At 54.5% G+C, this 27,982-nt stretch overlaps 1 protein-coding gene across 1 annotated transcript in view; it reads right to left on the reverse strand.

Moving 5' to 3' along the window:
- GFRA2 (GDNF family receptor alpha 2) overlaps positions 1-27,681 on the reverse strand; it is a 100,268-nt gene extending 72,587 nt beyond the window's left edge. Inside the window, exons 1-3 of the mRNA XM_007961820.3 lie at positions 26,948-27,681; positions 21,337-21,651; positions 13,732-13,815 (exon numbers count right to left, since the gene is read on the reverse strand). Of these exons, the coding sequence (XP_007960011.3) occupies positions 13,732-13,815; positions 21,337-21,651; positions 26,948-26,987 (439 nt within the window). The 5' untranslated portion in view covers positions 26,988-27,681. The remainder of the gene's footprint in view (positions 1-13,731; positions 13,816-21,336; positions 21,652-26,947) is intronic.
- Positions 27,682-27,982: the final 301 nt, after the last annotated feature.

Consider the following 27,982-nt stretch of genomic DNA (forward strand, 5'->3'; position numbering starts at 1 on the left):
CTAGCAAGATCATGGGAAATGGCAGAGGGAACAGCTAGCCAAACGCCTGCATGGGATCCTGCCTGTGGGGTCCTCCCTGGGTGGGACCCAGGGAAGCACATGTGGCTGGAACTTTTTATTTTAAGAGTGATGAGAAACCAGTGGAGCCATTGAGACAGAGGCTTGCCTCAATGCCTCTGTCGCTGAATCAGAAAGTCAATTCTCTAAACTTCACTGCCTTGACTTCTAGGTTGCATCTGACCAGGCTAACCACTTCCCCTTTCTTTCTTTCTTTTTCTTTCTTTATTTATTTATTTATTTTATTTATTTATTTTTTGAGATATAGTCTTACTCTGTCACCCAGGCTGGAGTGCAGTGGCATGATCACAGGTCACTGCCACCTTGACCTCGCAGGCTCAAGCAATCCTCCCACCTCAGCCTCCCGGGTAGCTAGGACCACCCGCATGTGCCACCATGCCTGCCAGTTTTTGTATATTTTGTAGAGATGGGGTTTTGCTATGTTGCTCAGGTTAGTCTCGAACTCCTGGACTCAAGAGATCCACCTGCCTCAACCTTCCAAAGTGCTGGGATTATAGGTATGAGCCACTACACCTGGCCCACTTCCCCTTTTTTGACGCCTCTACTTGTCTTGGCTTCCCTGACACAGCTGACTGATTTCTCCCTCCCTCTCTGGCCCTAGTCTCAGCTGCCTTTGCTAGCTCTTCCGCCTCTACTTGGTGAGACCCAGCCTCGCTCTCTCCTGACTATACACCCTCCCTCCATGACCTCATGGTTCCGTGGCTTTAAACACTATCTATACGCTAATCATTCTCAATCCCTGTATCAACGCTGACCTCTCCCCAGAACTCCAGGCTTACCTCTAACTGCGTCCTTGGCATTTCCAGGGGGAGACCTAATTGGCATCTCCACCCTAAAACGGCCAACACAGAACTCTCAATTTCTGCCCACTGAACTTCCCAATCTGTTCCTCCCCTCATCTTCTCCATCCTAGTAAATGGCACAAGCAGCATCACTGTTGTTCAAGTCCAAAATATCAAGTTATCCATAAATTCATCCCACTTCCCTTCAACTCCACCCCCAAAATATATTCCAAGCCCATGCATCTTCTCCCATCTCACCTACGACCGTCTGCAGCAACCTCCTAACTGATCTCCCTGGCTCCACTCTGCTCTGTGGCCACCCCCATGATCTATCCTCCAGAGTGCAAGAGTCATCTTTTCAAACACATAGATCATACTGTGCTAATCAACTGCCTCAATGCCTCCAATGGTTTCTCATCACCCAGCCACATGTGCTTCCCTGGGTCCCACCCTCCACAGGCAGGACCCCACCCAGGCATTTGGCTAGCTGTTCCCTCTGCCATTTCCCTGATCTTCCCATGGCTGGATCCTTCCTGTGAGTCAGATTTTGGCGTTCCCAGTCACCTCTGTCCCATCATGCTATTTTTAATTCTCAGCTTGGCATTCTTCACTATCTCATATGTCTTGTTAATTTGTTTGTTGGCTTGTTTTCTATTTTTCTCTGTCTCCAGTTAATAGAAGAACATAAACGCCATACGAGCAGCACCCGCCCGTGTTGTTCGCTGATGTATCCTCAGCACCTCGAACAAGGCAAGGCCCACAGAGGGTGCTCAGTGAATATCTGCGGATAAATTCACACACCTTCCTTCTGAGCCTAAGCTCCCTGAGTTACCGTGGAACCCTCCAGACACAGGAGGCCCCAAACACACGAACTAAGTGCACTCCACTCATTCCTGTTGCTGATCAGGCAAAGATGGCCTCCCTTCTTCTAATGCCCCTCCCTGTTCACCCCTGAGCCCTCTTTCCACGGCTCCCCTAAGAGGATGAACAGGCGGCTGGGGGGTCATTCCTCTGATGGTCAAAGCTGACACTATTCTGAGTCACTCTGGCCCCTCCCTCCCTGTCCCTTCTTCCCTTCCTTCCCTATCCCTTCAGACAGAAGGCCACTGCCAAAAACCCACAGCCACTCCCACACACACTGACACGCAAACACACACCACACCACACACACACAACACCCCATACACTACCCCATACACACCTACACACACACCCACATACCACACACTATATACACTACCCCATACACATGTACACACACCACACACAACACCGCATACACTACCCCATACACATGTACACACACCACACACACAACACACCATACACTACCCCATACACACGTACACACATCACACACCACACCCCATACACTACCCCATACACACACACTACACTACCCCATACACATGTACACATACACACCTATACACACCACACACACTATATACACTACCCCATACACATGTACACACACCACACACACAACACCCCATACACTACTCCATACACACACACTATATACACTACCCCATACACATGTACACATACACACCTATACACACCACACAGCACACTATATACACTACCCCATACACATGTACACACACCACACACACACACCATACACTACCCCATACACACGTACACACATCACACCACACCCCATACACTACTCCATACACTGACACACACACCACACGCACACCCCATACACTACCCCATACACACCTACACGCACACCCACATACCACACTATATACACTACCCCATACACATGTACACACACCACACACAACACACCATACACTACCCCATACACATGTACACACACCACACACACACCATACACTACCCCATACACACGTACACACATCGCACACCACACCCCATACACTACCCCATACACACACACTACACTACCCCATACACATGTACACATACACACCTATACACACCACACACCACACACACTATATACACTACCCCATACACACACCACACACACAACACACCATACACTACCCCATACACACGTACACACATCACACACCACACCCCATACACTACTCCATACACACTGACACACACACCACACACACACCCCATACACTACCCCATACACATGTACACACACCACACACACAACACACCATACACTACCCCATACACACACACTATATACACTACCCCATACACATGTACACACACCACACACACAACTCACCATACACTACCCATACACATGTACACACATCACACACCACATCCCATACACTACTCCATACACACTGACACACCACACACGCGACACCCCATACACTACCCCATACACTCCTACACACATGCCACACACACCACACACACACTATATACACTACCCCATACACACCTACACACACAACACACCATACACTACCCCATACACACAAACACACATCTATACACACACCACACACACCACGCTCCATACGCTACCCCATACACTTACACACACTACACACGACACCCCATATACTACCCCATACACTACCCCATACACACGTACACACACACACCACACACACAAAACACACCATACACTACCCCATACATACATACACACATACAACACACACAAAACATACCATACACTACCCCATACACTTCTACACACACACCACATACACTATATATACTACCCCATACACATGTACACACACACCTATACACCACACCCCATATGCTACCCCATACACACCTACACACACAACACACCATATACTACCCAATATACACGTACACACACACCTATACACACACACCACACCCCATACGCTACCCCATATACACCTACACACACACCTACATACACACACCACACACAACACCCCATACACTACCCCATACATACACACATAAACCTACATACACACACCACACACACCCCATACACCTCACACACCCACACACCACACACAGCACCCCATACACTACCTCACACACACCACACGTACCACATCACACACCTACACACACACCACCCCACATATACATCACCCTACACATACCTACATACACACAACCACACACACATCCCATACACTACCCCATATACGCCTGCACCCCATACACACCTACACATGCCATACACACAACACCCCATACACTACCCCATACACACCTACACACACACCATGCACACCTATAAACATCACCCTACACATAAACCACCCCGCACACCTACATACCATACAGACAATACCACACACACAACACCCCACACACACCTAGACACATATTACACATACATACCACACGAACAGTGTGCACACTACCACATACACACCTACACACACCACCACACACAACACCCAATACATTAGCCTATACACACCTACAAACACAACACATACCCAACACCCCACACATATACCACCCCCATACACACACCACACATAACACCCCATACATTACCCTATACACATCTACACACACCCTTACACACACCACACACCTACACACACACCACCCCACACATACACCACCCCACACACCTACATACATGCACACACCTACACACACACCACCCCACACACACCTATGTACACACCATACACAACACCCTATACACTACCTCGCACACACCCACACACCACCCCACACACACCTACACACACTACACATACACACCACAAATACAACAGCCCATACACTACCCCATACACATCTACACACACACCTATGCACACACACCTACACACACACCATCCTACACATACACCACCCCAAACACACCTACATACACACCACAACCCACACACTACCTCATAAACACCTACACATTACCCCACACATATACCACTACCCACACCACACACACCCACACACACCTCGTACACCTCATACATACCTACACAATACACCACCCCACACATACACCACCCCACACACACACGCAACACACACAACACCCCATACACTACCTCATACACATCTACATACCACCTCACACCTACACACTACACACACAACACGCCATACACTACCTTACACACACCTACACACACCACCATACATACACACCACCCCATATTACTTCACACACATCCCTACACACAAACTGCCCACCCACACACTCCACACACCTCATGCACATCACACCTATGCACACCCTGTCCCACACACATCACACACACCAGCACACATCCATTACCCCACATCCACACACACGCTAACACAACCTACACACACAAACACCTAAACACACTCCACCACTGACACACATACATTACCTCATACACATACTACATACCACACACAACCTACATACACCAACACATACATTACACACACACTGCCATGCACAATACCACCCCACACACATCACAGGCACTCCATACACTATCTCACACACACCCCACGCACTCCACTACACACACACACCACCTACCACCACCACACACACATCACAGGCACTCCATACACTATCTCACACACACCCCACGCACTCCACTACAGACACACACACACCACCCACCACCACCACACACACATCACAGGCACTCCATACACTATCTCACACACACCCCACGCACTCCACTAGACACACACACACCACCCACCACCACCACACACACATCACAGGCACTCCATACGCTATCTCACACACACCCCACGCACTCCACTACACACACACACACCACCTACCACCACCACACACACATCACATATACACACACACCACCACACACACATCACAGGCACTCCATACACTATCTCACACACACCCCACGCACACCACTACAGACACACACACACCACCTACCACCACCACACACACATCACAGGCACTCCATACACTATCTCACACACACCCCACGCACACCACCACAGACACACACACCACTTACCACCACCACACACACGCATCAGATATACACACACACCACCACACACACATCACAGGCACTCCATACACTATCTCACACACACCCCAAGCACACCACTACAGACACACACACCACTTACCACCACCACACACACACATCACATATACACACACACCACCACACACACATCACCGCCTACACATATCACCATGCCCACACACACACACACACCACCTCACACACATCACATACACACACCACCACACACACACACCACTGCCTACACATATCTACCGTCTCCACACACACACACACACCCCACCTCTCACACACACACCCCATGCATATGCCATGCATACTTACACTCTCCACACACCAGACACACACACGTGTTCCCGTCACACAATGACCCCTCTCCCACTGTTGCTCGCTGTGCACAGCATGGGGTTACGGGAGCGTGCAGGCACGGGTGGGAGGGGAGTGCCCAGGGCAGGTGCTCACATCCCGTTTTCTGAGCCGGAGCGAGTGCAGTTGATGGCGAAGCCAGGGCGTGCTCAGGGAGCACGGAGCCCCACCAGTGCCGTCTCAGAAGCAGCACCGAGCAGGGGCATGCATCCGGCCAAGAGCTACCCCGCACCCCAGGTGCTGGCGGGGCCTGCCCCACACAGGGAAGGAGAAGCAGGCAGGTGGCTCCCTGGAAGATGTTATTTGGAGAGTACCAGAAAATACCTTCATCCAAAAAAATCTCACTTCAACCACAGCACCTGAAATACTACCATGAAACAGGCTTTGGTTGCGGGAGGGAGCACTACATTTTGTTCCCTCCCGGTCTCTCTCATAGCAATTTCTTACTTGGACACAAAGGCAACCAAAGATGAAGTCACCAACACCCTGCTCACACCTTAGTGACGGCAAATCCTTCTACCCACTGACAAGAGCCTGAGGTCACTGGCGTTGACAGAGAGAGCGAGCAGACGAAAATAGAAGAGGGAAAATGTCGATCCCTCCAGCTTTGGCCCCTGCGGAAAGGGAAGCTGCCTTCCTCCTGCCAGCCCCAAGCACCGTGAGAGCCACTCAGTCACCTGTCTCCACCGCCTGACAGTCCACCTCTCCCTGTCCCTACAGCCCCCGCTCTCTTGCACCCCACACCCACTCCCTGGCCATCAGATGAATTCTCCCTGAAAGGGGAGGTGTCGGAGGTGACAGAGCTGCAGCTAAAGCCCAATTTTCGTTGACACTCAGAGCCTCTGACAGCTGTTAGAAGAAGAATGTGATTTTGAAATTTAAATAACACACTTCTGCATTCGGCTCAGGGAGACAACCTGAGGATAAGCAGTTTATCGCCCGAGCCACCGCAAAGGGGGCAGGGAGAGCTGCTGCTCTGCTGTTCTTCTGGTTCTTCCCTGCCCTCAGCCCCGCGCCCCCACCTCATCACAGGGTGGCCTTGGAACGGGGTCTCTGAGAGGCACCAGCCCGACCTGCTGAAACATTAAAGCCTCACCCTGTATTCTTTTGCTCAGCAGCCCAAGGAGAGGAGGGGGTGCCCGCACAAAGGCTACGTCTCCTGCCCCCAGGCCTGGGGTGCACAGACGGAGCCGACCCCAGGAAGGCAAGGGGCTTCCCTAGACACCTGGCCGAGCAAAGCTGGGTCCAATCCTCCCCCAGCCCCCACCAGGGCCATGGGGTGTCTTCCTGGTGACTGACTTTTGAGCCCAGGGATAAGTCTCTCCCCACACCAAGGGCAGACCAACTCCTCCCTAGGGACCCAAGCCCCCTAATCAGGGAGTCATCCTGAGTTCTGCCACGGAGAAGTCCTGGGCTGGAGCACCCCAGAGAGGCCACTGTCCTGTCTGCCACAGGGATCCTTGTTCATTGTCCCGAGCCCCCAAGCTCAAAAGACTTGGAGTTCCTTCATCACCCCAGGCTCGGCCAGACCTCCCAGCCATGATGCCACCAGGAACACCACTCCCACATCGCACTTTCTCCTCTTGCAAGACTTCCCTGATTTCCCCAGTCATTGCTGGTTGCTGCCTCCCCTGAACTCTTGGGGCAGCACTTGGTCTACACCGCTGCTGAAAACAAGCCACTTAAGGAGTCCCTAAGTGAGTATCTGCCTGTTGCACCACACAGTGAGGACACGGGTCTGATTCTCTTACAGCAGTGGTTGACCATCTCCGGAACACACGAAGTACTCAATATTTACTGAACAAAACATGTTCCTCTGAGGTCTGGCCCCAGCCCTGCCCCAGCCCTGCCCCTGCCCTGCCCTGCCTTGCTCTGCCCCTTCCGCACACCCCGGCCAGGATCTGCCCCTTCTCAATGCCTCAGACTCTCCTAAGATGTCACACACATGTGACACCTCACAATTGCTAGCACCTCCCGCAAAGCCATCAGCTCCCTCCAGTCAGCACACAGTGATACCCTTCGCCAGCACCTAGGGTGCTCCTGTGCCCCGGCACGCTGAGTGCCAGTGCTTGCAGGGCAGCTGGACTGCTCCATCTTGCAGATAAGAAACATGAGGTTCAGGGGGTCCAGTGAGCTCTCACGGTAGGGTAAGGCCAGGATTCAAAACGAGGACTAGCCGGTCTCAAAGTCCACATTCCAGCCATGATGCCAGGATCCTCGGTGGCCGTGTATTAGATACAAAGGACAGTGTCACACACGCAGAGGACACAGAGGGTGATGGCTGCACAGGACACAGAGACCAACACATACAATCGCACACATGCCCCCAACACGTGGCTGCGAGCACCATGATAAAGGGCAAAGTGCTGTGGCACCAGGGGATGGTGGCGGTCACCTCTCAGAGGCTGTATGCAAGGCTTGTTGGCAAGGGGTAGCGTTTGAGTGCTAGTTCCCTCTTCTCCTGAGCCCGCCCTCCAACAAGGACCACAGGAGCATCTAACAAGAACATCCCTGGCCCTCTCCAAGCTCCAACCAAGCAAGATGGCCCACCCCAGACGCATGCTGGCCAACCATGGTAGACAATGCCATCTCTTCCACCTCCAGTCCACAAAGGCCACTAAGCCCAGGCCACTCACCAGCCTCTACCTGTCCCTGTCACAGCACAGCACAGCACGTGATGGCTGTCCCCACCCAAGACTCCCTCTGAGCCTCAGGGGCCCATTGCTCTCTGGAAATCACCTGATCACCTCTACTCCAGTCACGACCAAGCACTATCCCAGCGTGAAAGGCGGCCTGGCATCAGCAAAGGCACACACAATTTCTAGAACGCCAGGTTCTAGGCTGGCCCAGCCACAACCTGCCATTGGACCTTGGAGAAACCAGTCCATACTAATGTTTTAAAAAGCTAACATAGCTTAGAGCAGCATGCCAGGCTCAGGCCAAGCACTCACCTGCACTATCTCATTTAGTCCTAACAAAAATCCTCAGAGGTAGGTGTTGCCATTGGCCCCAGGTTGGGCAAGAGAACAGGACTGCAGCTTAGAGGAGAAGTGCTTCAGAGGTGGGACGGGGATTGGAATCCCATCGACATGTGCGCCGTCCCTCTGAGCCTCAGTTTCCCCTTCTGTCAGGTGAAGGGGTGGGCCTCCATGATTCCTAAGTTCCCTTCCAGCTTCAGAAAGGATGCCACATGCCCAAGCCTCTAGCCACACTTGCACAGCATGGCCAGACCCCGGAGCCCCTGCCCCTCACGAGAATGCAGACACAGCGCCTAATGACAGCCAAGGCCATCTGCCCACTTCTCCCCGTCCCTTAGGCATGGCCCCAGTATTGGTGAAGATGCCTCTGCCCAACCCGCCCAGTCCTCTTCATCACCACTTTGACATCCACCCACCTCTCTCTAGTTCTATAGGTCCACATCCCTGCTGGCTCCACACCGCCCTTCCAGGTCCTCCTTCCCTCTGCAACCTCTCTCTTCCTGTAAGATCTCTTCTTTCTTTTCCAACTTGGTTTCACCCTCTCCTGCCTCCCCAGGTGAAATCAGTTGGGATTCAGCAGTCACAGGGTCATGGAGCCTGGGGATGAGGAGGATGCTCCACTTCAGCTCCTCAACCCCTGCACCCACCTAAACAACCTCCTGCCTCCACTGAGCACCCCAGGCAGACAGAGGATGACCCACTGCACCAAGGCTGGCTCAGTCCCTGATGTGCCATGGGCACTTTGCCAACATCCATTCCCACCGAACTCTCTTAGGGCATCGTATGTCCATCTTACAGACGCAGGCAGCACAGCTCAAAAAGGCCATGGTGAACCGCCAAGATCACACACCCCTAAAAGGCCTAGTCAGGATTCGAACCCAGGACTGTCTGGCTCAAGGCCCGCGCTCTTCCAGGCACCTCCCTAAATACTGTCTCACACTTTCAAGGGCAGTTTGAATTGCTAGAAACAGGACAAAACTCACTTCTTCTCCATGAAATCTCTTCCCACATAGAAGGGGAGGGCAGGACATGTGGACACGTCTAACATCACTGTCACTGTGACTCAGATCACAGCCACACTGCTCCCTACCTGGTCCTGGACTCAGGACTCGCTGACCCACCGCTGAGCCCAGGGTCTGTCAGGCAGCACTGGGCAGAGAGGACGGAAGAAGCTGCCCTTCCCCAAGGCTTCTGGACATTGGAGGTTGCTGCAGGAATCCTGGCAGCTTTGCAACAGAATCCCAGTATGACTTTCCGAGAACCCCAACAGAAAGAGATGAAGAACAGATATCCAGGAGGCCCCTATAACGGAGCCCTGAATTCACAGACAGGAGCTGGTAAACAGATAGTAGCGACTGAGTCCCAAAGACACAGGAGCATCCTCCTTGGTGTCCCACCTGGAGATAGTACAGACCAGAAGCGGCCACCAAGACTCCACGCCTCCCTCCCTACCCACAGTCTTTCCACACAGACAAGTGGAGGGGGCAGCATGCAGGCAATATGAGTGGGGCTGGGGAGGGGCTGCCCACAGGATTTTGTGCAATCCTGCGGGGTGACAGCCTTTTAATGCCAAAGCTCTAGCGCAGGTTCTTGGTTACTCATAACAAGACTTTGCAGCCAGCGTACCACACACAGATGGGGGATACGTGTGCCCAGACACTGACAAGCAGGAGGCTCGTGATGGCCTGAGCACTAAGCTGGTCTGCTCACCCTGCCACATCACCATTTTCTGTGTGCCTTGATGGGACAAAGGTTGGGAAGCACTGCTCCAAGGTCATGTCCTCATTCAGACACAAGATCTGGCACGTGAAATGAGCCTGCCCAAGACCCTACAGGTGATCTATGGTGGGGACTGCACTGGAACCGCCTCCCAGCTCCCGATCTCGCCTCCTTTCTGCTGAGCTCCTCACCATGGCCAGCTTGGTTTCTTTTGTGTGTGTGTTTTGGGAGGTTTTTTTGAGACAGGGTCTCACTCTGTAGACCAGGCTAGAATGCAGTGGCGTCATCACGGTTCGCTGCAGCTTCAAACTCTTGGGCTCAAGCAATCCTCCCACCTTGGCCCCCAAAAGTGCTGACATTAGAGGCAGGTGTGAGCCACTGTGCCCAGCCCCAGCTTGGTTTCTTCATGGCAAGGCCAGGGCCTCCCTATTCAACTATGTGCCCAAGTCTCCCCAGACAGAGCTGCCTACTTACGTACCCCTAAGGCTTCTCTGGGTGGAGCAGAGTCAGCAGAGGCAATGAGGAGGGACCAGCACAGTCCCCAAAGCCCAGCCCTCATGGCAAGGAGTGGTCCCTGGAGCACAGAAACCCAGAGTTGCGTAGGGCTAAGTTATCTCTGGGCAGCAGGTGAAAGCAGGCTGATTCAGTGAGCTGCAGACCTAGTAATTTCCTCATTTGTCTTGTCAACATCCTGTCCCACAGAGTGTCAAGTCCATTACGTAAAGATTTTCTGCTAGGAAGATATTTAAGTGTGAGTCCCGGGAGCAGCAGGGGCTTGGGCTAAGGTGAGGATCTCTGTGCTTCAACATCCAGAAGCAAGTCAAAGCTATTTATTACTGGAGGGAAGCCCAGTGTCACCTGTCCACGCAGTAGTAATCTGCCAGTACCTGACCTTCACACAGAGTAGAACGTGGGTACATATGCGGGCCACCAGGGTGTGCCCACCATAGCATCCACAGGTTAATGGCATCCTCAACCTGCTTCTAAGCCCCAGAGCACTGCCTCAGAAGGAATGGTCCAAAGTGGATTTCCATGCAAAACTCATCAAGAAATATAAGAATCAGAATGCCTGTATGGGAAGGACTCTCAGTCAACCCCATCCAGTCCAGCCCTTGGCCAAGATTTACCATAGAGCTGCCATGGTGCCCACAGGCAGGGCCTGCATGGAAGCTGCTGTGAGCTCAGAGCCTCTGTTATGACCCCACTGGGGCGGGGGGATTATGATGTTGAGAGCCCAGGGCAAGGTGCTCAACACAGCTGACATTGAGGTCTCCACTCCATTCGCCACCAACCCAACCACCACCAGCGCCCAAGGCCATGCCCAGATGGCTATGCCCTGGCCAATACCTCCCTTCCTGGGCATCCAAGATTTCTCCCACCAGGGACACATGTATCATCCCTGTTTCAATCTCCTAGAGCGTGCTTTCTCCACGGGAGGGAAGGGCGTCACCTCAAGGGAGCAAAAGTTGGTTCTTGAGTGGGCAAAAAGGAAAAGAGAAAGGAGATCTTACCATGGCTTCTGGTCCTCCAAAACTCAAACCTTCGAGACAAAATGTTATTCCTTGGTATTTAATCTCACTAGTTAGGAAGAATTATTTTTTCTCCCCAGCAAACAACAATGAAAAAAAAAAGAATGGTTGAGAAACATGGCCCTGGGGAGTTCTTTATTCAAAAGGGCTTAGGGTCCCACTGGAAATGCTTTCAGCTCACAGTTTACAGCGGTGCTTCTCAACTGGCAGTGGCTGTGCCCCAAAGGGACATGTGGCCCTGTCTGGAGACATCTTTGTTGTCACAGCTTGCAAGAGCACTGCTGGAATCCAGTGGGGCCAGGGACGTTGCTGAACATCCTCAGACTCACAGGACGGCTCCTCCCACAAGAAAGAATTATCCAGGCCAAATTGTCAATAGTGCTGCTGTTGAAAACCCTGCTTTAGAGCCATAGAAACTCCAGAAGATTTCAAAGACTGCCACAAAACTGCCTGTAAACCAGATTTCCTGTGCTCAAAGATCCCTGAGAACAAGCCCCACTCTGGCCACCCCTGGAGCATCAGTCTCCACCAATCCCTAGAGGAGCTCACCCCCCACCCCGACAGAGCGCTCCCAAGACCGGAAGCTCCTCCCCAGCGCCCAGGCAGGGTGAGCTGCCCTGGGCCCAGCGTCTCCCAGATGCCACAGAGAACAAAGCCAAGAAGAAAGACCCCCAGAGCTCACCTGGCTCCTACATGTGGAGCCTGGCAAAGCTAGAACCCAATGCAGACTGTATCACTCCCCAGGGTGGACGGCACAGGGGGTGGCCTGAGGACCACAGTGACTCCTGCAGACACTTCCCGTCCTGTGGTTCAAGAAGCAGAGCCCTCAAGAGAGAGGGAAAACCCAGGGCAGAACAAATCGTCATAGGACCAGTAACACCAAGCCACAGCTGATGCTCACTGATGCAGCGTGCTGAGCCCTTCACCACCCACTGACCCACTTAGACCTCACGGCAATCCAATGAGGTAAGGACGGTACTCTCCCATCACAACGGAGGAAACTGAGGCCCAGACAGGGTAAGCAACATGACCAAGTGGAAGAGCTCCAAAGCAGGAGAGCCAGGGAACTGGAAAGAGGGAATGAGGGTAAGACAGAAGGGTGACACCAGGTTCCAGATTCAAGCCCTACTCCATGACAGCCAGCTGACCAGACAATTTCCATCAACACCTTGCTCCACACAAGCACCCAGGGAGGTGGGCATCGTGTTCTTTACAGAGGAGGAACTGAGGCTCAGAACTGTTAAGGGCGAGCTGATGGGCAGCAGGGCCATCCTCGGATGCCAGGACGCCTGTCCAAGCCCAGAGCTCCATCTGCCACGCCACAGGGACAAGAGGAGAACTGGCCAAGTCCCAGTGCAAGCTCACTTACCTGAGAAGATTGAAGCAAGCCTGAAGATGTCCGAGAGGCGGGAAGTCACCGGCTCATAGGGGGAGGCTTCGTAAAACTCCTCACCTGGAAGACAGAACAGGCATCAGACACAGGCTTCCCTGGGCCAGAGCGCTGCCGGCACTTACCAACTCTGCCGGAGGAAAGCTCTCTAACAGGGGAAAGCCCGTGCCACCCAGGGGATAAGAGACAGAGCAGCCCTTCCCAAATTGAAGAGTGCAGGACCAGGGCACGTTAGCAACGAAATGTTTAGCATTTCACCCAGGCAGGTCTGTCTCCCAACTAGAGGAGAAGCTCCCTGACAGCAGCTCAGAACTGCCTGACACTTCTCTCTCGTGACCACACTGCATGGCCGGCCCCCTTGGAAGGACTTCCAGGTGCGTCTGGGGGAAGTAGGGCAATGCTGGCCCACGTAAGGCCAGGTATCAATCGCAGGATTTGAAGTCAAAGGGCTCTCCACGATCATTCCCCATTTCACAAGAGAGGGCTCTGAGGTGGCCCAGAGAGGTGAAGAAACCTGCCTGAGATCACATAGCTACTCCTGGAAGGGCCAGAGCTAGACTCTGCTGTCCTGGCCCTCCCACCAGCATCCTTTCCCATCACACCATGCCAGCTCCGCCCAGGTCACTGAGGAGGAAAGAATTTCCTCTTTGCCTCCCATCGTGTCGCCAGGAGAATCTTGCTGGAGGGGCTGAAGTTCCGCTCAGTGGGTGATCTGATCCCTAGCTTCGGTCTGCATGGCCTCTCTCCCACAGGGCCCTCCTGTCTTCCCTACCACCTGCAGGTCCTTGGACCTTTCCTCGAGGCTTTGGGTGCCTCGTGGGCTCAGGAATGGAAAAGCAAGTAAGTGACAGGAGATGGATGGCCCAGGGCTCCCCTTAAGACCCCACCACTGTGTCAGGAATCCCACCCTCCTCTGCTAAGGCCTCAGCAGGAAAGAAAATAGCCTCTTGAGATGTTATCAGCAAGGGGAAATTGATGGCTCATCACTCATCCTGCGCGTGTACGCGTGTGTGTGTGTGTGTGCGTGTGTGTAGTGAGAAGCAGGGCACAGGTGATAACCCACAGCCTCACACACTCATTTCCCATCCAGGCAGGGCCCAGTGCCCAGGCAGGCACCCTCTGCCTAGGAGTGAGCACAGGTAGGGCAGCCTCTTCAGGGCTACCTGCAGCAAGGTATCAGGCATCTGGAAGATGGGCTTTGCAACCCCTCTGCATGTGGTCACCCAGAGGCTGGAAGTGGAGACTCAACTAGCCCCCTGCAGGCTCACCGAGCAAGCAGGCTGCCTGTTATTCCCGGCAGACCCCTAGAAAAAGGGACAGCCCCAGATGACAAGGAGGAGGCACATTCTCTGCATAAGGAATAGCCTCTGCCTTTCATGTCACCTCCTAAGAGCATCCCTCATGCCCTGTGACACCCAGGACACATAGCAGGTGCCCAGCTGGAATCTGCTGACAGTCTAATCCAAATGAGACTCTTTTTTTTTTTTTTTTTGAGACAGAGTCTCACTCTGTCACCCAGGCTGGAGTGCAGTGGCATGATCTCAGCTCACTGCAACTTCCATCTCCTGGGTTCAAGCGATCCTCCCACCTCAGCCTTCCCAGTAGCTGGGATTACAGGTGCCTGCCACCACGCCCGTCTAATTTTTGCATTTTTAGTAGAGATGGGGTTTCACCATGTTGGCCAGGCTGGTCTCGAACTCCTGACCTCAAGCGATCCGTGCTCCTCAGCCTCCTAAAGTGCTGGGATTACAGGCATGAGCCACTGCACCCAGTCAAGACGCATTGTTTATGGCCCATATCTGATCCCACCTTCTCTTTGGGGCCTTTGGACCCCTCACCAGCCTGGATGATCTCAGTGTCCTCCATCCACCCACGGGCACTTTAGACACTCTTGAAAAACTCCTTGAGGTGGGGTGACCAGCCATAGCTATTTATTGAGGCCAAACAATGTAGGAACTTAGAAATCACTTTTACAGTAAAAATAATGTTATACCGCATTTTCCAGGTGCCAGCACTGAAAGTGCTTTAGATATAGCTCACTTCATCCTCTTAACTACTGTATGAAATAGGCACTATTTTTCTCCCTGTTTGATTGATAAGGAGGAACAAGGAGCACAGAGACATTAAGTAGTTTGACAAAGGTCACACAGCTAACAAGTGACAGAGCCAGGGTTCACACCCAGGCAGTGGGCTCCAAAGTCTAAGTGCTTCACTGCTGGGAATACTGTGTCCCAAAATGCAGAGTGTTGCTGGAACCAAATCATTCCTGAATAAGTACTGTTGTTCCCCTTTTCCCAAGATCACTCTTCTGTCCACCAGATGGTCCCCCGGGGCGGTGGGGAGAGGGGGGGCCTGTCCTTCCCTATTGCATCTAGCGCAGCCACGGGCCTAGGTAGAGCTAGGCCAGTCTGATTAATGGGGTAGGGGTGGCAGGGTAGGAACAGCCTCTTCCGGAACTGGTTTGGAGGGGCCCAGCCTCTTTAAGTCAACTTGTATAGCCTGTTTCTGCCATGGAGTTCACCAGTGAGAAATCCTGAGGCACGAGCCACTGAAACCAGAGCCAGAACGTCAGATTCTGGGAATGAAAGAAGCCCTTGCTCTTCATCTTCAGACCAAAAGACCCTGAATTTCAGTGTCACCTTTGCAGAGGGCAAGAAACCTGGTCTCAAAGTCCCCAGGCAGCCAACAGTGACAGTCCCCTGTGTAAACACTGGTGGTGGTAATGGAGGAAACAGTGGCAGTGGAGGAAAATGGGGCCCAAGCCATGGGATTTCCCCCCCGGCAGTGAAAAGCGACCTGGATAAGGAGTCAGGGCCCTGGGACCCACTCTGGGTCCTGCCACGAGCTTGCTGTGTGTGCCCTGGGAGGCCATCTCACCCATCCATGCCTCAGTTTCCCTGCCAGATGGTAGTAGGGAGCCCGAATGATCGCCAGATCCTCTGCAGTTCAGACTCTAGGAGCTCAGCAGTCACATCTTGAGGTCACCTTCCTACCCCAGCCCACTCTCCATTCTCCCCACTGCCGCCACAGGCTCTGTGCACCTGCTGTGCACCTCGACTGCATACTGAGAGCTAAGTCCCAGGGAGCGGAAGAAGGCGGAGCAGAGCCCCATGGTAAATCACGCCCACCAGCAGGGGCCAAGGAGAGGCTGAGAATCAGAAGGAAAATCCAAGCCTACACACATTGCTCCTCTCAGCGATTCTTGCCCTCTCCGCAGTCCCAGGCCTGCGCCAGGTTATTACATGTTATCAAGGAACAGGGAGGAAAAGGACTCGCAGTCCCCCTCAGGGAGACTGCTCAACAGGCCATGGATGCTTACCTCTCAGGTAGACCCCGCCACTCACAAGAACACTACCTGGAGGCCTCCTGGCTTCCCCTGGTCAGCTCTGGGCAGAAACTACCTCTGGGCTCCCAAGACCCAGGAGAAGGTGGAATTCCCGTACAGAGAAAAGATGCAGTCTTCTATGGAAGGAGAAACGTAAGGGTGTATTTTCTAGGTGGGGCCCAGAGGAAAGGTCTCCCGACCTGTCTGCCGGCCAGCACAGGGAACAAGTTCCTACAGCACTGTTACCTTCTGAAGCACACAGTCGGTGTTTAACCAATGGTTGTTGAATAAATGAATTAATAAACCATCTCAAGACTTAGAACCAGGCGGGACGCAGCGGCTTATGCCTATAATCCTAACACTTTTGGAGGCCAAAATGGGAAGATTGCTTGAGGCCAGAAGTTTGAGGACAGCCTGGCAACATAGCAAGACCCCACCTCTACAAAAAATAAATTAGCCAAGCATGGTGGCACGTGCCTGTAGTCTTAGCTTCTCGGGAGGCTGAGGTAGGAGGGTCACTCGAGCCCAGAAACTTGAGGCTGCAGTGAGCTATGATCTTGCCACTGTAACTCCAACCTGGGTGACAGAGCAAGACTCTGCCTCATGAAAAAATAAATAAAAAGACTCAAGGCCAAGCACAGTTGCCCACGCCTATCATCCCAGCACTTTGGTAGGCCGAGACACAAGGATTGCTTGAGCTCCAGAGTTCAAGATCAGCCTGAGCAACGTAGTAAGACCTCATCTCTGCTTTAAAAAAAAAAAAAAAAAAAAATAGCCAGTCATGGCAGCAGGCTCCAGTGGTCCCAGCTACATAGGAGGCTGAAGTGAGAGAATCATATGAGCCCAGGAGATGGAGGCTGCAGTGAGCTGTGATCATGCCACTGCCCTCTAGCCTAGGCGACAGAGTGAGACCCTGTCTCAAAAAAACAAGATTTGGAACCAGAGAAGCCATCTGCAGTCAGGCACTCCCAGTCAAGCGGCCTTGAAAATCACACAGCAGTGTGCAGCTAAATGCACACAGCATCATGCTTATTTCCCTTGGATCCCATCAGCACAGTCCTCCTGTGGCCTGATGCAGTGATACAGAGGGAGCCAGTGAGATGGGAAGGGCTGCTGGTGCTAAAAGGCCCAAGTGCTCACCCGGCTGTTCTGGCTGACAGTTCTGTCCTGTCCTCTCCCCTGTCCACTCTGCAGCCCACCCGAACCTGCTGCCCAGTCTCCCTTGGGTGGAAACTGAAGGCTGCCAGAAGGAAGACAAGAAACAAAACTACTCAGCTCAGGCATCGAGCGCTTTAATTCTTTGTACGCTACAGAGTCCGGCTCTGGGTGAAGACAGCGCCTTATCTCCTGAAGAATACAGTGCAGTACCCTCAGGACAGTATTCCTCCCTTTGCTCATGCTAGTTCTAGGAATCCAGGTTGCTAGGGAGAAGGCACCGCCTGATTCATGAGGAATACTTTGCTATTAATGATGGTAGTAATTATACACATTTCTTATTCCTATATTTAGAACATATTCCAGCCATCTCTGACTGGTCAGGAATCCCTGTCTATGTGGCTTCACACCTGCAGCCGCTTCCTCCCTCCCTCCCAGCACCTAGAGGGAGCATTGCTCCCCTGTTCTAAGGCTCATCCCCTGGCCCACTCTGTGCCCTGGACCCAGCCCCTCCCCTTCCCAAGGGCACCGTTCCACAGAAGACCCTTCCGTCTTCTTCACGGGAACATCGCCATTACTACTGTCTGACCTTAGATTTTAAACTGCTCAATCCTCTTCCATCTTTTTTTTTTTTTTAAGCATCCTTTGTTCTCTCCTCTTTACGCTAAAATTCGGAAAAAGTCATCTACAGTCTTCATTCCCAATCCCCCTGTTCCCCTCTGCTCCCTAACCAGGCTCCTCCCTCCAGCAGGAGGGCCCAGGGGAAAAGTCTCCTGCCCCATACGATGGCTGGCATGGGGAGCATGGCTCCTCCAGTGTGTCACTCTCTGAGGCACACAGTAGGTGCCTAAGAAGCTAAGAGCCTCAGCCTCAGCTTACCCTAAGCATCCAACCATGTTGAGGGTCCTCTCTTCTGCGATGAGCCCCCCTTTGTTTTCCTGTTGCTCCTCCCACCTCTCCCCAGCACCTTCTCAGCTCCCTGCAGGCTCCCTTCTCCGCATCCTTAAATGCCATGGTCCCCAAGATGGTCCCCGGGGTCTGTTACCACCCTCCTTTCACTGTGGTCATACCCACCCCCTTGGCCCTGGTTTTCACCTGCAGGGTCATGTCCATTCCTCAGTCTCGCTCAGACCCACTTCCTCCCTCAACTCCAGACCTGCATGTCTGCAGGGTGTGGTCAACAAGGCACGGGCCCCAAAATAGATTCCCCATCCCCTTGCCCTCCCCTCTGCACTCAAAGACTGGACTGATTCTTCTGAGGCCTCCATCACCTGCTCAGCTGCCTAAGACAGGACACTGGGTGCCCTCCTTGACTCCTCTCTCCCCTCACCTTCTCCTCTCCCGTTGGTCACCAAGACCTGTGGATTCTCTCTTCTAAATAACTCTCAGAGGACTGGGGGGCACTGACTCATACCTGTAAGCCTGGAACTTTGGGAAACCAAGGTGGGAGTACTGCTTGAACCCAAGAGTTTGAGATAAGCCTGTGCAACATAACGAGACCCCGTCTCCACAAAAAAAAAATTTAAAAATTAGCTGGGTGTGTAGCTCTGTAATCCCAACACTTAGGGAGGCCGAGGCGGGCATATGACTTGAGTCCAGGAGTCTGGGACCAGCCTGGGCAACATAGTGAGACCCCAATAAAAATAACAAATGCATAAATAAATAGCTCTTAGACCCATTTCTCCTTCCTTGCCATTGTCCTGGTTCTGCCACAACTGTTCCTGGCCTGTATCACAGCAGCAGCTTCTGGACAGTCCTCTAATCTATTCTCTCCACTGGAACCACAGAAACATTTTGCTGAAGCACAGATCTGATCATCGCCCTTAAAACCCTTCAGGGATCCTTCCCTCTGCCCCTAATTCTCCTCCCCACTTCCACCACCTCCCGCCACACCCCACCTGCCACCCACTACCATTCTAGGCCACTTGCAGCTCTGTAAACAGGCTCAGTTCTCACACTGGGCCTTTCCATGCTGTTCCCTCCACCTCCCACACTCTTCCTGCCTCCCTTCACCGATGTTCCATTTCATGACTCTGACTCACTCTTCAGCCTCAGCTTGAAGCCTGCCTCTTCCAGGAAGATGCTTTAGATTTCACAGCAAGGGCGCGGACGCCCCCTCCAAGCTGCTACCATCACACCCTGTGTCTTCCCTCTCACAGCACTTAAGCCATCAAATGAGAGAAGCCCCCTTATTTATCCACACCCCACCCAGACTCAGCTCCAGGAGGCCAGAGGCTGCACCAGTTTGCCCTCAACTGTTTCTACAACACCTAGAGCGGAGCAGACAATACGTTCTCAATAAACATGCGTTCAATTAATAAACTGGTTACAGTGACCCACCTCCTAAACAGATGCAAATCCTCCACACTCAGGTCTGGAGGGGAAGGGGATGTGAGAGTGTGTTATTGGCGGAGGGATTATAGGTTCTACTTTTGTGACTCAGGGGCAGGTTTGCCAAAGGATGTGGGGCCTGCTGCCTGCACACTGCCCCAAGCCCTGTAGAAGGTGACAGGCCAGCCATGGGGTGCAGAAGCCACATGAAGGGCTGGTGTCCTGGAAGCAGGGAGGCAGGAGCCAGAAGGGCAGAGTAGGGGCAGCCAGCTCTGGGATCAGCCCCAGGGCAGGACAGCAGCCGTGGCAGCTGAAGTGGCTGCTTTCTCTGCCTGCACCCAGCCTGCCCCTTCTCTCGCCTGGTTCTCACATATCCATCTCTGCCTGGTCACTCTTACCTCACCTTCTCTTGGAACCACTTCACACTGTCCTTGCTTGAATCACGTGTTCTTGCTCCTCCCCAACCCCTGCCCACTTCCCCCACCCCACTCACCCCGCTTCCTCCAGCGCGTGCTCTCCTCCTCCCACTACCTCCCTCTCTCCTCTCCAGCTGTCGCTTCTGCCTCCTCTTTGTCTCTCCTGGCCTTTTCCGACAATGCCACCCTCCTTGGTGGGGCGGCGACTTCTCTGGGTTCTAGGTTCCCCTAGCAGGTAGACAGAGCTGGCCACTTCGCCCCATCACCTAGTCCTCCCTCCCGAACCCCTGGCCCGCCACACATCCTCTCCACCTGTGCCACACCCCCTCCCCTTGGGCCAGCCCCGCCCAGGCTTACCCTCGGTCAGCCCCAGGTGGATGCTCCAGTAGATCTGCAGGCACTGCAGCTCCTTCTTCATGCCCCGCTTGCAGCGGCAGTCGTAGAGCGGGCTTTCCTGCAAGACCTCCAGGGCCGCCTGGCACTCCTTGTTGGCCAGCATGGTGTTGCGGTCGCGGCCTGCCAGGCACTGCCGCAGCGTGCGGTAGCGGGAGCTGCAGTTGGACTCGGCGGCACACAGCTCATTGGCCCGGACACAGTCCACTGGGGGGCGCCAGCCGTGGAGCTCGGGGCCCTGCAGGGAGGAAGGGCTGGCCAAAGAGCGGAGGGTCTCGTCTGGGTGGTGGGGAGGGAAGACAAGCATGAATGACGGCCGCCACAATCTCCCACCCAAGATACAGGCCTGGGGCTTGGGCCCTGCTGGGAACGTCACACCCATTTCACACCAAAGCACACCAAGGCGACTCTGTGGGCAGCCCTCCTCACACCCGAGGGAGAACTCAGTCGTCATCCTCCCCTGGATGGACGAGTAAGTTTTCTCCGTTTGCACTCCATTCCTCCTTAGCAGCCCCTGGGCCTAGGAGCAGGGCACAATAAAGCCAGGAAGACCCAGCTCAAGATCACCGTCTAAGACGTCAGGAGCCCAAATGAGAATGTCACAGCCTCAGCAGAGAGCTGGGGACTGCACGGCTGGCTGGAGGCTGCACGGCTTGCTGGGGACTGCAGGGAGTGGGGAAGATCTCACTTTCATACCACCCAGGCCTCCTATAAACCCCAATAAACCTCCAGCCAGAGGCCCACCCATGGCGCTGCACTAAGCCTTGGAAGCAGTGTCAAGTCGTTTCGTTGTCATAGCCTGTTAGGACCTTATAGACACCATAGAGTCCAACCCCGCATTTTACCCTAGGGAAACTGAGGCCTGAAGAAGGGTGATGACAAATAAAGGTCACACATAGCGGTGACAACGCCCCCTCAGATTCCCAGTGTACTCACTCTGACTCTCATTCTGACTCTAAGACAAGACAGGGACAGATGAGCCTAACTCTACCGTCCCGGCAAGCCCAAGAAGGAGGCGCCGCTACCCCTTTCCCGCCTCACCCCTCCACACCTTCCAGTCCAACTTCACACCAGACGGAGACCTGAACCCTCGCCGTCCACAAGACAAGTTCCACCCTGGCCCCCTCCAATAGAAAATGCTTTTTGTCAAGCCTGGGGAGCATCCATGCCCCCTGAGCGCCCTGCTCTCTCCTCCCCACTCTAGCTCTGCTTGTGCCTGGCTATATCTTGCGCTTCTCTTGCTAACAGTCTCCCAAGAGGTCTGTTTCTTCACCTTTTACCTCTTATCTTCGAATGGCCTTGTTTTTCCTCTTTTTTCTTTCCTCTCCACCCTCCTGTGAAACCCCCTTCCCCTCTCCTCTCTTATTTTGTTCTTCCTTCCAAAAGCCAAATAATTGCAAAAGGGAAAAGCTCCCCTCTTCGACCCCAGCCTTGCAAATGGAACCTTGCTCCTCCACCAATGTGCAATCCCCTATCAGGCCACCTTCCCGTCCTGGCCCCAGTGTCCACACCCACAGTGCCTCAGGAGGGAGGGGACAAGGAAGAAGAGAGAGAAATGGCAGGACAGGCTCGCCTGATCCTTTCAAACCCAAGCTCCTAAAATGGTTTCCTCCAGACACAGACATCGTCTTCCCAGCCCCTCTGTCCTCTGCTAAGCCCCTAACTCCAGATCCTGCCCCCAGGAAAAGCACGCACCAGGGCCCAGAGCCATGATTGCTCTTTCCTGGACCCAAAGAGTAATTTGGGAGGCTTCCTCGACCTCATCTAGCCCCAGAACATTATAAAATCCTAGGCCAGAAGTCCCGTCTTCAATACCGCAGAATCCCCCATCCCTACCCAGAAAAGCCGCTCTCAGGCCTTCCCCTGGGAGGCCCTGCTCAGGGGGGCGCTACCGCAGGGAGACAGCGACACCTAGGGGCAGCGCGCTGCACAGCGGGCCTTCACTCCCGAGAGCCCCCAGGGAACAGGAATCCATCCACTCCCTGTAGGACCAGGCGGGTGGGAGACCCACCCCCAGGAGGCAACAGAGAAGAGCAGTAGGGGTGGGCCTGGGGTACAGAAGGCTTCTTCGGGGCCCAGAGCAAAAAACGTGCCCTTCTCCCACTGACCAGACCTCTGCCCCAGAACAGGAAGGCTGATGGATGTGGCCAGGCTGAGACAAGACCAGAGAAGAAATCACCGTGGAGTTTGAGGCCCGGCAACGGCTGGAGAGGTGTCCTCCACACAAGCTGAGGCAGCATCTTTCTTTCCCGGCTTCAGCAGATTCCTACCTCCCTGAGCAGGACCCGGGTGCAGCTGGGCCCCCAAGAGCAGATGAGTTGACACGGCCCCACCTGCACCTGCGGCCCCCAGCCAGCCTGCGGGAGCCTGCGGAACAGCACAGCCCTGGGCCCTCCACGGACTTCACCCCCCGCCCCGCCTCCCCATAAGCTAATGCCCTCCCACCTTGACTGAAACGAAGACTGCACTGTCATAGGGGGCCTGGGAATGGAACTTCCTGGCTTCCTTAGCCTTCTGTAGGCACAGAATTCACAGCGTGCTTAAAGGTCAGACTAGCCCAGGGGATTCAGGCCATAAGGACATTTACTTTGCTTGTCCTACAGTTGAGGCCTAGAGCCCCACAGGATGATCCTTGCACAATCTTAGGGAGGCTCCCATGCCAAAAGAGAGGGCTTCCCCCATCCTGCCACCTGGCTCGTGTGACCAGGCAAGGGACACACTCTGCGAAGGGCCAGGGCATCCATTCACCAAACCATCCTTGACTCTTCTAGTTCATTCCATGACCCCCAGAACCAATCAAGCCCAGCCAGAGAAAGTAATCCTTGCAGCATACAGCATGCAGCCTTTAGCTAAAAATCCTAAGAGAGTGAAGGGCAGGAGGTATCCTGGTGATGTTTCCAAATCCTAAATTAAGAGAAAACTTTGATCCATCAAGACACGGGGGTAGAGGGGGGTGGAGAAGCGACACAGAGCTACAATTGCCCTACTGCATCCAACATCCCACCAGAGTTAGAGCATGTGCTAGAAAGCCAGTCGGAAGTGGCCCCCTGGCCAGCTCAACAACCCCGCCCGAGTCACTTTCCCCATCTCCTTCTCTCCCTGGGTCAGCACTTGAGGTCAAGATACTAGGCAAGAAAGGCCTCTCTCTCTCCACCATGGGTTATCCAGCCCAGACCTCACTCAGAATCTCAGTGTAGGGGCACACAAAAGGCCTCTGCCCCCAGTTGAAATTGACCACCAAGTCTCAAGCCCCAGAAAAAACTCCCCCCACCCTCCACCCACCCACCCAGTGGAATTTTCAACCAGCTCCCTGCCAGGAAAAGGGCCCCAGGACTGAAGTTTCCTAAACACCAACCCATCCCTTCCTTTCCACTGGCCTAACCCAGAGTCTTTCACTATCTGTGGTCACTCCACTCAGCCTAGCTTTGGAAGGGGACTTCTCGGGGAAAGGAAACTGAAGGGCTGTGACCCAATGGGATGCTGAGCCTGCTGCTCTTCTGCTCTCACCCCCACCTCTCAACACTCAGCCTCCAGGGTTGCAGACGTTGGGATGGGCCTCTCTGATCATCCCCCAAGCACACGCATACACACCCACTTCTGAGAAGGAGAAAGGTGGACTCCTCAGCCTGCCTGGCTGAAGAAAGCCTGCCTGCAATGACCAGGGGCCCACACTGCTCTTCTCCAGCCTGACCCCAGATGGTACCCACACCTGGGAGCCCTCCCCATCCTGGGGTGTGCAGCTCAGCAGTAGACAATCCGGCTGCTTTGCCTGAAATACAATTTTTTTCCCCTTGGCCCTGATCATGCTTGGACCCAGAAGGCTGGGTTTTCAAGCCAGCGGTGGGAGAAAAGGTCAGATTTTATAGTAGCCCCTTCAGAACGAGAGTCCACTTGCCAGGGTTGTCAGAAAGGGCTTCAGGATCACAGCCGGCCCAGAGCACCTTCCAGCTTCCTCGATGAGCCCCTCCCACCCCAGACAGAAGCTGCCTCTGGCTGATGGAGGCAGGACCTCTAAGGCCACACACCAGAGCAGGGCCTTGCCCCTTGGAGACTCGCACCTGGCGGGAAGCATAGGGGACAGGCAGAGAGTCCGGAGCCTGCGTGGACACCCAATGACTCCGGTCCCTTATCCTAGTCTGCTGGGCACTTCTTAGACCACACACATCCTCCTGTAACCACCTCCTACCTCCCCACTCGGGGCCTTCCCAGATCCCCTGCTGCAGGAGGGAGAGGGTACGATCATGACCCCGGCTGGGCAGCCTGACTTAACACTGGCTACACAGCAAGCCAAGGTGGTAGAACTGCACCCTCACTGAAGCAGACGTGTGCTCCTTACAAACACACACACACAGTAGTTACTCAGCTCCCTCTATGGGAGCATCTACTCCCTGGCAGCAGCCCTGCCTGGGACCTCGGTGGTGCACAGCCTTGCAAACGCCCGCCTTTCCTCACCTCCCTCCGGAGATTGCCTTCTCTAGACCCATTTCCCAAGCAGCTGAGAGTTCACCGAGCTTAAGCTAAGGGAGCGAGGGGCTGGGAATTGTGTGTGGAAAAGAAACTGCGTGGAGCTCGGGGCACCAGGCAGCCCCTCCTCCCTGTCCTGGAGGCGGGGGCGGGAGAGGGGCGCTTACAGAAGGAGCAGTGGTCTTTGTTAAGACCCGTTTTTCCTCCCTCGCCTCCCACCCTCTTCAACGGAGGAAGCGAACTTTGGCCTCCCTCCGGTCTCTTCCCACCAGTCACGGGGGTCCGCGGCCCCCAGAGGTGGAGGAGGGAAGGCCGGGAACGGCTGCTCACATCCCTCCGCTCCCGCCCACCCATCTGGCTCCGGACTGGGTAGGGAGAAACTTGAAAAGTGTTCCGGGGAGTGGAGCCGCCGGTTAGGGGCTCAGGGTTTGGGGACGCGGGCTGCATTTGCCAGGCGCGGCTGGCAGGTGGGGAGTGACTGCCAGCGCTCCCCCCACCCCGCGATGTCCAAGCGGTAGCCGCCGGAGAAACCCGCGCCCTCCACCACGACCGACTCGGGGAGCAGACCAGGAAAGGCGGACCTGGCAGGACTGTTCTTTCTACGCCTCGGAGCTTCTCCCTCCCTCCCTCCTTGCAGATCAAGAGTTGGATATTTTCTTTCCTTAAGTTGCTGCAATTCGAACCCATTATTTCGGGGGAGATGAGCGCTATACTGGCATGTGAGCGAGCGTGTGTGTGTGTGTGTGTGTGTGTGTGTGTGTGTGTGTGTGTGTGTGTTCGGGGGAGATGAGCGCTATACTGGCATGTGAGCGAGCGTGTGTGTGTGTGTGTGTGTGTGTGTGTGTGTGTGTGTGTGTGTGTGTGTCTGCGGGGCCGGTTCGGATGTTGAGTCTCCCTCCCGATCCCCCCGCGTCGCCAGCCAGCCGTGGCTCCGGTCCCTCGTCCGCGTCCCCGCTGCCTGGCCCCGCTCGGTTCGCCAGCGCCGGGCCCGGCTCGCTCCCTGGCGCGCTCTCCCCGCCGGCCTCCCGCCAGCCCCCCGCCGGCACTCCGCTCGCCCCCCGCCTCCCCGGCTTCTCGCCTCTCACTGAGCTCGCCGCCCGCAGGTACTCACCTAGAAAGAAGAAGAGGCAGAAGGCGTTTGCCAAGATCATGTTAAATAAATCCCACCGTTTTTTGTCTTTCTCCCTTGTGTAAAAAAAAATAATAACAACAATAATAATAGTCAAGCAGTGGTAATCAGCCCCAAATCCAATGCAGAGATCCCAGCTAGTCCACCCGATGAAGATCCCGAGTCCTGCGATTCTCGCCTCTGGCTGGAGCGGGTGGGGTGAGAGGAGGGCGGTGGGCTGCCTCTCGACGCCCCCCTTGCCCGCTACAATCAAATATACGCGTATCTGTGTATCGGCTTTCTAAGCCAAGAGCCCGGTCCTGGGGTCAGCCCTTCCCTTCCAATCGTCCGGGAAAGCGTGAGTCCCCGCGGGTCCAATTCCCCTGCGCTTCCCAGGAGGGGCCTGGTGAGGTGGGGAGAGAGGCGATTTGCGAGTAAAGGGCTGGAAGGAAGCGGCGAGGGAGGGGGTCGGAATAAATGCAAATAGGAATGAAATCCACCGACGGGTGTCAGCGCCCAGGAACAATCCAGTTGGAGCTTCGAGGACGAGAGACTGGAGTCGCTTCTTTCGCACCAAGACGAATACAAGATTCAAAAATAATCTTCTCCCGCTAACCCTTGCTCGGCTCACTTTTTTCTAATGGAATTCCAGTGACCGTGTGTCTCTGCGTGCGTGTGTCTTTCTCCTCTCCCTCTCTCCTCTCCCTCGCTCGCTCTTTGCTCTTGCTCTCTCCAGCTCTCCCTAGCTCTCCTCTCTCCCTCCCCCTTCTCCCATTCTCCCTGCTCCTCCCTCCGCCCGCCCCCTTCCCCCTTCGCGGCTCCCTCGCCGCGGCTCTCGCGCCCGCGCCCCTCTCCTCCGCCCCGGGCTCGGCGCTCGGGCTCCCAGGCGGCTGGCGGCGCGGGGCGCGGGAGCGCGGCGATGCTCTGCAGCGGCGGCGGCAACACGGCGGTGGCGGTGGCGGTGGCGGTGGTGGCGGCGGCGCAGAGAATCGCGGGCATAGAGGAGAGCCCAGCCGCCGGCTCCCTCGGCTCAATCGC

This window comes from Chlorocebus sabaeus, chromosome 8 (genome assembly GCF_047675955.1).
Source record: "Chlorocebus sabaeus isolate Y175 chromosome 8, mChlSab1.0.hap1, whole genome shotgun sequence".
Lineage (NCBI taxonomy): Eukaryota > Metazoa > Chordata > Mammalia > Primates > Cercopithecidae > Chlorocebus > Chlorocebus sabaeus.